This window comes from Pogonomyrmex barbatus, unplaced genomic scaffold (genome assembly GCF_055798465.1).
Source record: "Pogonomyrmex barbatus isolate J1 unplaced genomic scaffold, ASM5579846v1 scaffold15, whole genome shotgun sequence".
Classification (NCBI taxonomy): Eukaryota; Metazoa; Arthropoda; class Insecta; order Hymenoptera; family Formicidae; genus Pogonomyrmex; species Pogonomyrmex barbatus.
The window spans coordinates 671,713-683,959 of record NW_028297111.1 but is presented as its reverse complement, the minus strand read 5'-3'; the positions used below and the strand labels follow the sequence as shown (position 1 = coordinate 683,959).

Genomic DNA, 12,247 nt, shown 5'->3' with positions numbered 1-12,247 from the left:
AAAAATTTATAAAAATATTCATCTGAAACTTGTCATCAAATGACTTACCGAAAATAGAAGATGGACCTGCGAATGGCCATGTTATGGTAGTGTGACCTTGGATGTCAGCCAGATGCTGCTCTAGAATAGAATTAGCTTCGGTGTCGACAGCCAGCATCAAAGGCGTTTGTCCGGAATAAGTAGCCAACAATGGATCGGCACCGTACGACAGTAGCAATCGTACAAGCTCCGTAGCTCCATTTTCAGCTGCCTCGTGAAGTGGCCTGCGACAATGCGAGAAGATATAGCGCTATCTACCTACCTCTACATATATTCGCGTTGAATTACTTGCCGAGGAGTAATAACTCGAGGAGTTATAATCGCGAAAGATTTTGACAGAAATATTACCTGATGCCACCGTTAGCGCTCTCGCTAACGTTCGCACCATAAGATAGCAAAAGTTTCGCAATCTCTAGATGACCCTTGGAGCACGCCTCGTGAAGTGGCGTGTATCCCGCGTTGTCCTTGGGACTCGGCGCGCTGTTAAGCTTCTCCAGACAATAAGCGGTCACGTCCTGCGGCGAAATACAAACAGATTAGATCGCGATTCGTACAAATCGCTGGTTAATTCTACCGCGTGACGTAGCAACGCGATCGTTATCTCACCGTGTAACCGAGACGGGCAGCACGGTGTAATATGGTTTCTCCGACACCCTTTTTGATAACCCATGTCCTGATCTCGGACTGAATATCGGCTACGCATTCCGGGCTTGGTTTGCTGGCTTGGCTTTGCTGTAAAAGAAAATATATCGTATTTCAAACTAGTATAGTGACAATTGCATTGTGAAAATTTTAAAAGATACCGAGGAAAACAAAATAAAAAAAAAAATACATACTCTTTTTCTTTCCTTCGGCAACGCTTCATCTTTCTTCAGAGGCTTCTTCTTTTTGCGAATGTAATCGAATCCAGAACGGAATTTCCTCCGGCCAGGTCGAAGCTTCAGTTTCTTTTTGTTACGAATCTCTAAATCATTCTTGTCATCCTCCATCTCGTTATTTTCCTCTTCCCTGGCGTCGTTGATCTCTTCCTGCTCTATCTCAGTTTTGATACGATGCAATTTCTTACTAGCGAGCGATTTGAGCAGATCCTTCCGCCTCTCGGCAGTCAATAGGCGACGTTTCGAGTTCATTATCGCCTTGTGGCTTCGTAGTATACCGGCGTTTCTCAAACGGGACACTACCTTTTGTTTCAACATTCGCATCTTGCCCAATGCATTCTCCGGAATTTCATTCTGCGAATCGTCGTCTTGCGACGTGTCATCGTGATTCTGCATCGGCGGAGCCGACGCAGGTCTATCCTCGCCGAATACTTCGCGTATAGTCGTCTCTTTCTTCAGTACTTTTGTCTCCGTTCTCGTTCGACTTTTCAGCACCAAAGTAGAAAACTCATTGGGCAACGCGTGATTATTCTTGAACGCGTCACGGAAATTATTAACTGTCTCTTTGCGGAAATAACCAAGGAGATCGGAATTGCTAACTTTAATCGGGTTTTTATTGTTCTTCATTGCCATCTTATTTTTAGAGTTTTTCGATGTCTCGGATGACAGGAGCGGTGCGAGACTCGGCGTTGGCAAAAGTTCCGGTTCGTTGCTACTCCTATTAATGTTACTGCTCTTATTGCCCTTCAGATTCTGTTTCTTCTTCGAGTCTTTCTGACCACCGCTACTTCCGACTTTCTGCGCGAGAACGTCAACGATAGAATTATTCTCCGATCGGAAATGTTTCATGGCCTTCGGAGGGCAGGAAACTGTCGTGGATGAAGTTGCCTCCTCATCATCAATCTTGCCCGTGATACTGAAACTATAATTGGATTCCATATCACTGTCTACGATTCTCTTGTTACGACCGAGGCATACATCGGAACTGTCCATTGAGACGGACAATGCCGGCGAACCGGGATCTAAAGCCGGCAATGACGTGGACAACCGATGGAAACGCGATGGTTTTGATACCGTTATCAATCTGGTAGGCATTCTTAAGGACTTTTTGTACACGTAAACTTCCTCTTCCCAACCGGGTCTGAAATCGCTGCCGTCACCAAACAGTGGTTTCGGTTTTGTCTTTTGGGACGTCCCGCCTTTAGGCGGCGACAATTTGGATTCCTTCTCTGTTTTCGCTTTGTGTGGAGTAGTGTCCCTCGAACGAAGCTTCATACCCTCGGACGTGTTGGCCAGAGTTCGCTTCCTAGCGCGAAGTCTATCGGCCACCGAGGAACCATGGCCAAACTCGGTATCGCTATCCTCGCTAGAGGATTCGCTACCACTGGAGGATTCGAGTTTGAACTTGCTACCGCGACGAATTCGTCTTCTTCGGCATATCACTTCTTCGTCGCAATCGCTATCCTCCTTCTTCACCTCTTGCCTCGTTCTTCGAATTAACGGAATTTCGTCCGAATCGTCACTCGAATGTTTGTCGTCCTCCTTCTTCAATCCGGGCTCTATCTTAATCTTAACGTCCTTAAAGACTGAATTTTTATCTTCCTTACTCGCCTCTGGTGTTTCCCTTTTGATATCTTCGGGCTTAATTTGAGAAGGCGACGCATTGCTGTCTGATTCTTTGTCACTATCATTAACCGTATCTTCGAGCTTTGATGTTGTGGTATTGCTTATCTTTTTTCTGCGTCCTCGCTTCTTTACGGCATCACCCGTTCGTAATTGTTCCATGAATTTATCACAAGTATTAGTCCAGAATGGATCGATATCGTTGATTTTGTCATTTTCCTGCAAACAAACGATGCATAAAGTAGTATTGTAACATAAGTAGATGGAAACAAGATAATAAACAAAAGCGTGTAGTAAAAATTCGTGCATGTGAAATAAAACAAAATTTAAATATTTGACTGAAATGTTCTATATTGAGTCTTCCTCAAGTTAAAAATTCTTTTATAGTAAAGCAGAAAAAATTAAATATATAACGAACCAAGAAAAATCGGACTTTATCTATATGAAAATTGACTTTTATACATTTTTTCGTTCGAGCTACACCTTTGATGAACTCTCGACTTTCAATTTTATGTAATTTTACATTATTTACAACTATGACGTGTCTGTCTCGGCAATGTGTTTAAGAGAAACAAAATTTAATTTACACAGGAAGCTGTGTAAATACCAGTTATAAATACCATCTTTTCAATCGTATAATTTAATTTCGTCCCCTACCTTTAGCTCTATCTTCACGAGATCCGTCGAGGATGCCATGTTCATGCACACGGCGTCATTAAGAGGAATTGGGGGTTGCACTTTGGACAACTGTTTCCTGTCTCTCCTCATCTCCTCCAAGGTTTGTAGCTCGAGAACCGGCATCTCGCCTTCGGAGTCGCTCTCCCGGAAGTCGAAGACCGATGTCTCGGAGGAGCTTCTACATCCGCTCGCCCTTGCCGGAACTGTGACGGACGCGACGGTGGCGGCGGCAGGCACGGTCGCCGCTACCGGCATGTTGTCCTCGTCGGTTCTCGAAAACAAACGTCTTCTAGGAGGCAGGCTGACAGTCTTCTCGCGCGTTAATTTTGGTGGGCTGCCTGCGGACGAGCCGGATTGCGGCGTCGACGTCGAGGCTGCGCTATCGATCTCTGTGTGTGTGTGTGTGTGTGTGTGTGCACAACAATAAAGATTATATGCAGATCTCAAAATTAATATCTGCATACGGCATATATAATCGATGTGATTGAATAACATCGCAATTACTACGCAAATTATATCGGTTATACTCGGCGCAAACTACGATGAATGAAATTGGGATGAACAGATCAAATCGACATTAAATTATCTTTGGTTTGGTAATGTTTACCAATGGATATTAATTATCAGCCTCTTCTCCGAAAATTATCAAATTACCTTTTGGTGTCGATGACATATTCTGTGATGGTACGGAGGAAGCTTTCGTTGTAAATTGGCCGGTTCCAACCTAAAAAAAAATGATATGAATCGTGAGCTCGAGACGAGCAACATAATTTTGCAAATTAACTACAGTTTAAATATTAACAGAAAAGTGTGGTGGCATCTCAATATTATAATACTATATTAGACAATAATAAGGCTAATAAAAAAATCAGCGGTGTAAGCGGTGCGTAAATTATATATTTAATCTTAACTTTATTTAATAAAAAAGTGCCAAAGGTTTCGACTCAAATTCGAGGCATCTTCAGTGATATAAAAATGTAATAAGGATGTCTCAGAGTACAATCGGTAAGCCCAACCAATCATAAAAAATAATGACAATATGTCACTCTTGTCAGTTGACTAAATGAAATTATTAATTGCCAAATAAATAATATGAAATGGTATGTTCGATGAAAATCGTTCATATGAAATAAAGGAAAGAATAGTTATGTAAATGATCATTCACCAAATGGACACGGACAATAAAAAGAAAAAAAAAAAAAAAAAAAAAACTTGCAAGAAAGTATATAAATCTCGTTATCGGCACATTTTGATTCAGCAAGGCAATAGCTGAGAGCAATGATGATTTTTAAGATTGACAAGACCTCAACCAAAAACAAAAACAAGTTTACAGCTCAAGATGAAAAAAAACATTTGCGTGACGTAAATAGTTTCAGTTTCAGACTGTGAATTCAAGCTATTATTATGACTTTTGACGAAAAGCATTTCGAAAGTTAATCTACTTTCGTAGATTATGTTTCACTATTCACAATTTTAACATTATCTCAAGTGAATTCATGATCGCAATTTATCCTATCCTTCGACAATTACCGAATGCGTTTTAGTATTTCTACGAATTGATTCTGATGTTCATTTAGTCTCGTTTTTAATTGTCTCACGATCCTTTTCACATAGCATCGCTACAGCAGATCTTGTATATTAAATTTCTTTTAGAATATGCTGGGAGAATGTCCTTATGAACTTTCTGATCAAATCTCTCAATTTATATCGTACTAAAAACGCAAATTTAGTGTTTTCGAAATCATCAATAATTTTTTTGAAAAAAGTTTTTTAATAGAAGTTTTCGAAATAAAAGGTAATATAAACCATTTTGTTTTTCGCGAAGTGTTTCCGAGAAAATACTTGAAAGTTTAAAGTCATCTCGTTTAAAAATAAATTTTAATCTTGAATGAATATTATCAAAAATAAAGTTGAGAGGATAAGCATTCAAATTTAAGTTTTTTCCCTCACGGTATTTTGAACGAGAACGAAAATTCTATCAACGAGTCCAGCAATAGTATACCCTCTTTTTTTGCACTTTTCATTAATAAACAATGTTAAGATTAGATATATATATATAATTTGCGCCCCGTTTACAGCAGTTGATTCTCTCATCAGCCTTATTATCGTTCTCTATTAACTCTGGCTTGTTCGATATATAGAGAAGCACACACTTGTTTCAGTTCCGCTTTCGTCCTGATCTTCGCGGCTAAGATAGCGGCGAGGCCGTCGTCCTTGTCACGGTGAATCTGGTTCTCGGCGCCGCGTGGTCCCGCGAGGGAAGCCTCCTTGCCGGGTAACGTGGCAGATGCGTTCACTCTCGAGGCGTACATGCTGCGCGGCGCCTCCTGAGTGATCGAGTCTACCGCACGCGGAACGTGCAGTTTGTAATGCGGCGGCGTGTTGCTGTTACGCTCGAGCAGGCTCGCTGCCGTAAACGGTGACAGATTGTGCCTGCCGATATTTGTCTTGGGCTCGACTGGCGCGACGACCTGTCGGAATTAATTTCACAGGAATTATCACAAGTGCCTGGAAATCCGGATAGAACTAACTAACTAATAATTCAATAACCGTACGCTTTTGTTTTCAGCATCAAATCATCGTTGTAGGGTCCTTGACTTGATTTTATGCGCAAAAAATTATTAGCGACGAAAAATGACGAAAATAAAGCCCTAGAGCCCTCTCCCTTTTAATAATGAAATAATGAAATTAGATGAATAAAATTTTTCTAAATTCTTACTTTATTTTGGAAGCTCTGCTGGTTGTGATTGGCCAAAATGGGCTGCAAACTGTTTAGCTGTTCGTCCCTCTGCTGTTTGTTCTCCAGACTATTCCTCAGCAAGCTGAGGACCCTCTTGTCGGCGCCGGTGTTGCTAGGTTGGTCCACCGGCTGACCGCCGGACGTCCCGCTCGGGGGACACATCGTCTTCTGAGTTGCCTGGCGGTAACTGGGATAGGTCAGTTGCGCGCCGCTCAACTGCTGCGGCAACGGATGCACGCTCGCGGATTTCGACATCACCGGATGACTGTACGACGACGGCGAGCTCCGTATAACTTTGGATTCCGGATAGGTCCTTTTATCACAGTACGCCGACTGATACGATCTGGACGATTCCGGGCCGGAATAACCGCCGCTGTCGGCGGGTCGCTGATCGTAGGCGCCGGCAGGTGTCGGCAGAGCTCCGTTCGGCAGAGGAAGCGGCGGAAGGTTCATCTCTTGCCGCTTCTGCTGCTGCTCGTTCAGCGTGCACGTGGTCGACAACTTTGGCTCGGTAATCTGCTTGTCGGCACTCGGTACTCGCCAAGCGACTCTGGCCTGTTTGCTGGGGATCCCCGTACTATAGAGAGCTTCGCCAGCCCTCTTGAACGCGCCCGTCCGTTCGCCGCGTTGAGGAAACTGCTGGTCGAACTTGGCCCTACTGTCCGCCAAGTAATATTTGCTCGGATCAGGCGAGTAATCCTGTGCGGGCAGTGCGGGCGGACCGAGACGCGGAGACGGCTCCATCGTCGTCGGTCGATACTTGGAAAATCTCGAGGACACGGAATCGTTCGTATGGAGATAGGACGAAGACGCGGATGACGACGACGACGACGACGACGACGACGATGCTGATGATGACGAAGGCGGTATCGTCAGTCCGTCGTACAGTGGCGACGTGGGCAGTGGACGTTTCTTGAATGTGGACATATGAGGCAGTGGAGTGGTATTCGCGTGATGAGACGAGACGGGTTGGGCGGGTGGAACGTACAACTGCTGCGTGGTGCTCCTGCGAAGAGGATTCTCGTGATGCGACTGATGACGTAGCGGCGTCGAATTGAAGTCCGGCAGGAAGTCGACCTTGGGCGCGCACACCGTCTGGGGCGTCGACGCCCGGACGCAGGTCATAGAATTTCTCGAACTGTTACTCGAAGGCCTATGATCGTACGACGACGAATACGATGGCTGAGCCGGTACCGGTTGGTGCACGGCAGCCGGAGGTGGCATCGACCTGCTCACGTTGCTCCTAGAGGTACTTAGATTTGAGCTACTGACATGCTTCTCGACGCTGATGGTTTCAAGGTCGTCCTGCGCCGTGGAATCGGCGGACGTCTTGACAGTTTTGACAGACAGGTCCAGGGGAGATTCTCTCTTCCGAACCGTGTTGCTCGGTGACGGTGAACTCGCCATGGCGGCGACCGAGGTTACCTGACTGCCGGATGACGCTGGACTCTGATAAGGAGGATACTCTTTGTAGACGTAATTCTCCGTCGTCATTCGCGTCGGCGGCTGGTGGTGATGATAGGACGTTGATCCGGCCGATCGGTCCGGCTCGTCGGAAGACTGATACGCGGGGATCGCTGGAACGGAAGACCTCGCGCCACTTGAACCACCGTGACCAACAGTGGTCACCGTGGTGCTACTAGTGGAGTTGTTACCATGATGACTAGGCGCCATCGTGGTAGCGTACGATGACGACGGGTAGCTTTGTTGACCGCTGTACCGCGAGCTGTACGTCATGTTCGTCACGGTGGTCGTCCTACCGTTCACCGGTAGTGCGTGGTTCATTGCCGAGACAGGGGTCACCGGGTATTCGGCGAGCCTCTGCGGAGGCATCGTCATGGACGATGGAGTCGGTGGCATCACGACGGACGGGACTTTGCTGGCCGCGTTCGTCGGATGCATTCGTTGTCGTGCCGTCGATTGCGCCGATTTGCCCAACGGTTCCCGCCTGTTGGAATGATAAGACGAGAGGGCAGCGATGGGTGGCAAATTGTGCGTGTTGCCGCTCCTCTGCGCAGGCGACCGATGCGTGCCGTAGGGCGTCGCTGTCGTGACGTCCATCATACCCCTCTTCGCAGCATCCGTACCGTTGTACGTCACGTGCTTGCTCGTGCTTTGCTGGTAGCTACCTAGATTGTTGCCACCAGGGGTGCTAGGATACGCCGTTTGCGACGGTACCAACATTTGTTGCATATTGTAAGATTGACTGTGAGATCGGCTCGACTGAGAATAATAGCTATTCCCCTGAGACTCCGCTTGCGGAGTCTTTTGGAAGGAATGGTACGAAGACTGGGACGGTGGCGGCGGTGCGTAAGGCAATCCCATAGCCGCGTCACGAACCGCCGCCACGTAATTCGTTTGATAGTGTTGCGAGGTAACCGGTGGTAAGTTGTACGAATGCGGTGTCGACCTCGATGGAACCACTGGCTGCTGCTGCTGCTGCTGCTGTTGTTGCTGTTGCTGCTGCTGCTGCTGCTGCGTCGACGACGGCGGCGGCGGTGGTGGATAAGTCGGCGAATGCGGCTGGAAGCTGTTGTGCGGCGAGGGTGTATGATGAGGAGACGGAGAGGCGTGCGAATGTAGACTGGATACATGCGGCGATTGCCGTTGTGGCGACGGAGTCGCGTGATGCGGCGACGGAGTTGCGTGACGAGGTGACGGCTCGTGATGCGGCGACGGCGTCGTTCCCGTGTGATATCCACTTGGAGGTGGTGGCATCTGCTGCTGTTGCTGCGAATGACTCGCCGTCATGGAGGCTGACGATGGAGCGCCGTGTAATGGCAACGGCAACACGCGACCTCCGTATGAGGAACCGTGCGAGTGTGGCGATGCATTTACGCGACTCGGATGCTGCTGTTGCAAAGATGACGGCTGTTGATGATGCTGATGCTGATGCTGATGTTGCTGCTGTTGCAAAAGCGACGGCTGTTGATGATGTTGCTGTTGCTGCTGCTGCTGCTGCTGCTGTTGATGATGATGATGATAGTGCACCGAAGTAGAGACGGATGGTGGATGCATCGAAGGAATGTGACCCGAAAGATTCTGCGATTGCGACTGCGAAGGAATGTGATTGGAGGAGGAGCTCCCTGGCCCGGGCTGACGCGGGCTGACTGCCTGCGACGATGAGGAGCAAGCGGCGGTGGAAGAATGCAACCCATCCGAGCTATGTGACCTATCGTTGACGCTCGAAGCAGAAACGCTCGCTATACGATGGGTCTGTTGCTGGTACTGGCTCGTGGAACAGTAGCTCTGAGACGATGAAGAGGAAGAGCCGGATCCGTACACCGTAGATCCGCCGAGAGGACTTTGAGCTGGTGGCACGTTACTGCCATAAGTACCGGATATTCGTTGTTGTTCCGGCGGACAATGTCCTTGAATGATAACGCTGGACGATGTCGTCGTATTAGTCTGCTCCACCGGCGTCGGTCTCGTACTCGGTTGCTGAACCGTGCTCGAAGGTTGCGCTACATTGGCAGATTGATAAATAGAACTTTGCGAATATGGGGCCGGTGCGCATTTCGTGATATCTGGATGATGATAACGCGGATAGTACTGAGTCCTTTGCGCAACGATTGGCTGCGACTGCCGATCGTTGTTATTGGCAGTCTGATAGGTTGAAGCGGAATGCGACGACGAAGAAGCGAGCATCTCCGCCGCGCTGAAGGATGTCCTGTTGACGTTATTAAGTTGCTGGTACACCGGTCCAGGGGAATGTGATGGTTGAGGTGGTTGCATCTGATGCAAATGCGACGAATTTGACGCCGGAGGATGAGATTGATGGTGATTGTGATCGCTGGAGGACGAAGTGGTAAACACCGATGACGTCGGCGCTCTTTGCGAGAAATTCGATGACGATGCCACGACAGAGGAGGAGGAGGAGGATGAGGAGGAAGAGGAGGAGGACTGATAATTCGAGGGTTGCATCTCGGTTAAAGTAACAGTGCCCGAGGAAGAGGAGCTGGGCTCCATGGCGGAGCCTTCATCGCCTGGCCTCGTGTCCGGGACTTCAACCTTGGTCGGCTGTGGCGGATACGGTTCCACGTGCGGATTCCAGAAGCTAGATCCGGCCGCCACATTGCTACTCTCCACCGATGACGATGGTCTAATGTCGGCGGAATAACGGTTCGATTCCTGGACACTGCTATTATTATTGTTGTTGCTGCTGTTGCTACTGCTGGTGCTGTTGCTATTGGCGGAAGTCGAGATCGACTGAGTCGATTGAGTCGGCTGCGACGGTGCGTCATGATCGTGCGACGAGGCGGAATTCGTGGAGGATGTCGAGTGGAGATTGTGATCCACTGACGTGGCCGCGCCACCACCTGTACTCGGTACGGGCAGTCCCTGAAAGTACTGGCGAGCCCCCTCTAACACGTTCGTGAAGCTCACATCCATGTCACGCCAACTGCTAATCTGCAACGGTAAAATGATTACACATTAAAACATTACTTTTCCCTGTGTAAAAGTAGAAAAAATTAACAGAACTAACCGAGATTTAAACTCGGGATGTTTTATTTATAGTTGTGAGACATTAAATTGCACGACAGCGATAATTCCCCTCAAACTGATTCCCAAATCCTACCGCAACATTTAATTGATCTTATTCTATATTTCCTATTTTTAGGCTTGTCGAAATTTATTCGAATATTTATTTTCAATTTTAAAAATAAATATGTCTTTGTTCTCGTAATTATCAACAAACGTAGTTATTTGTGATGAATCATTTTTAATCGAGCTTATAAAATTACAAAATTAATTACGTCATTCATTTTTCCACAATCGGAAATCATTATTAAATTAATGATTAAAGGCAAAGCTATCTTCTACGTGGAATTAATTAATCGTTTATAATTCCACGTAGAATCTTCATTTCATTCTTATATTCTGAGAACGTCAAATTGATGATTAGAAAAAGCTGTCGTTTATATTAAACTATCGAGAAGATTCGTCAACTATGGCAGATATAAGGTCAGGGTTACGGGATCGCAAAGTTTCACAGTCGAGTTCGAAGAGACATTTCTCCCTGGGGATTACCGAAACGTTCGCACGATGCGCCGTCGACTCGGAGAACGGCCAGCAAGGGAGAAGAACGAGGCCGAGGCATTAATCTTCATTGTCTTGTATTTGTCTGTTGCGAGAGGCAGATGTACTCTCTTCCCGCCTCCTTCGTCTTCGTCTTCGATCTCGATCTCACAACAACTTCGATCTCACATTATTAATCTCACACAGCATCGTAGAAGATAAGATCATCCTGCAGCCCGAAGAGGCAAACAAAGGTGACAAGAGCGGATATATTGATTTATCCAATGACCAATTGGAAAACACACGCGAATGCATCTCCGACGAGTCTTCAGACACTGACGGATGAGAAATGCAATCGGATCGCACGTCGTCGGTAAGGTCAAAATTAAACTATCCTCTGCGTTTTGTACGAGGTCGAACGTGCCAATAATGGTTAGGTATAAAGGACGTTCGCCTATATCGCGCACGAAAAAAAGTCTCGACGTTTAACACACAAGCTCGTTTTTACCGTAACCGATAATCGCTTTTTATCTAGAAGAGGGACGGTGAGGGGCTCTCGAGAAAGAAGGGGAGAGAGTGGGAGTTGTATGTCGCGTTTGGTAGTAGTTCCGACAGGAACTTTTGGTTATCATAATAGAGCCGCGGAACTGCGCGCCGTTATTACCATCACCATCACCGCAAGGCAAATAGCCTCTTCAGCGATCGTCGGTGAGACGTCGAAGAGACCCCCGTCGTCCTCCACTCGAGGAGGCAGCCGCCTGTAATATAGATCGCTATCGATCCGAACCGGTCGATGGGAAGAGAGAGAGAGGGGGGGGGGGGAGGAAGGTGGCGAGTGTGTGTTCGGTGTACGCGAGTTCGTTCGCGTCGTGGCTCATTGAGATGTGGAAAAAGGGGCGCAGAAGTTAGATATCGGAAAGCTGTAAACGTATATAACGCGGGAAGCCGTAGTGGGACACGCGCCAATACCACTGCAAACTCACCCCGTCCACCACCACGCTCGAAATAGCCGGCAGTGCAGCACGGATAATCGCGAATATATCGATGTGAGAGATCGGGTTTCGCTCGAGTATCGAGCTTAACCGTGACACCCGAAGCGACGCGCAATCGTAATCTCGCTCTCGAACTTATCGTCGTCATAAATCGTCGATAAGAAATTGGAAGAATCATCAAAGCTTCATCGACGAACCTCCGTTGCAACGAGGATTCATAAAAATATGAATACGAGATTAACTACTACTAGGCTCTTACTGCAACGCAATTTATCTCT

At 47.1% G+C, this 12,247-nt stretch overlaps 1 protein-coding gene across 4 annotated transcripts in view; it reads right to left on the bottom strand.

Moving 5' to 3' along the window:
- LOC105425275 (uncharacterized) overlaps window positions 1-12,247 on the bottom strand; it is a 198,616-nt gene that overhangs the window by 4,315 nt on the left and 182,054 nt on the right. For all 4 annotated transcript variants that reach the window (XM_089073501.1, XM_089073500.1, XM_089073504.1 and 1 more), the window contains 8 exons: window positions 5,938-10,368; window positions 5,372-5,689; window positions 3,873-3,942; window positions 3,198-3,607; window positions 876-2,759; window positions 646-771; window positions 388-554; window positions 49-263 (listed from right to left, as the gene is read on the bottom strand). In XM_089073501.1, the coding sequence (XP_088929627.1) occupies window positions 49-263; window positions 388-554; window positions 646-771; window positions 876-2,759; window positions 3,198-3,607; window positions 3,873-3,942; window positions 5,372-5,689; window positions 5,938-10,350 (7,603 nt within the window). In that variant the 5' untranslated portion in view covers window positions 10,351-10,368. The remainder of the gene's footprint in view (window positions 1-48; window positions 264-387; window positions 555-645; window positions 772-875; window positions 2,760-3,197; window positions 3,608-3,872; window positions 3,943-5,371; window positions 5,690-5,937; window positions 10,369-12,247) is intronic.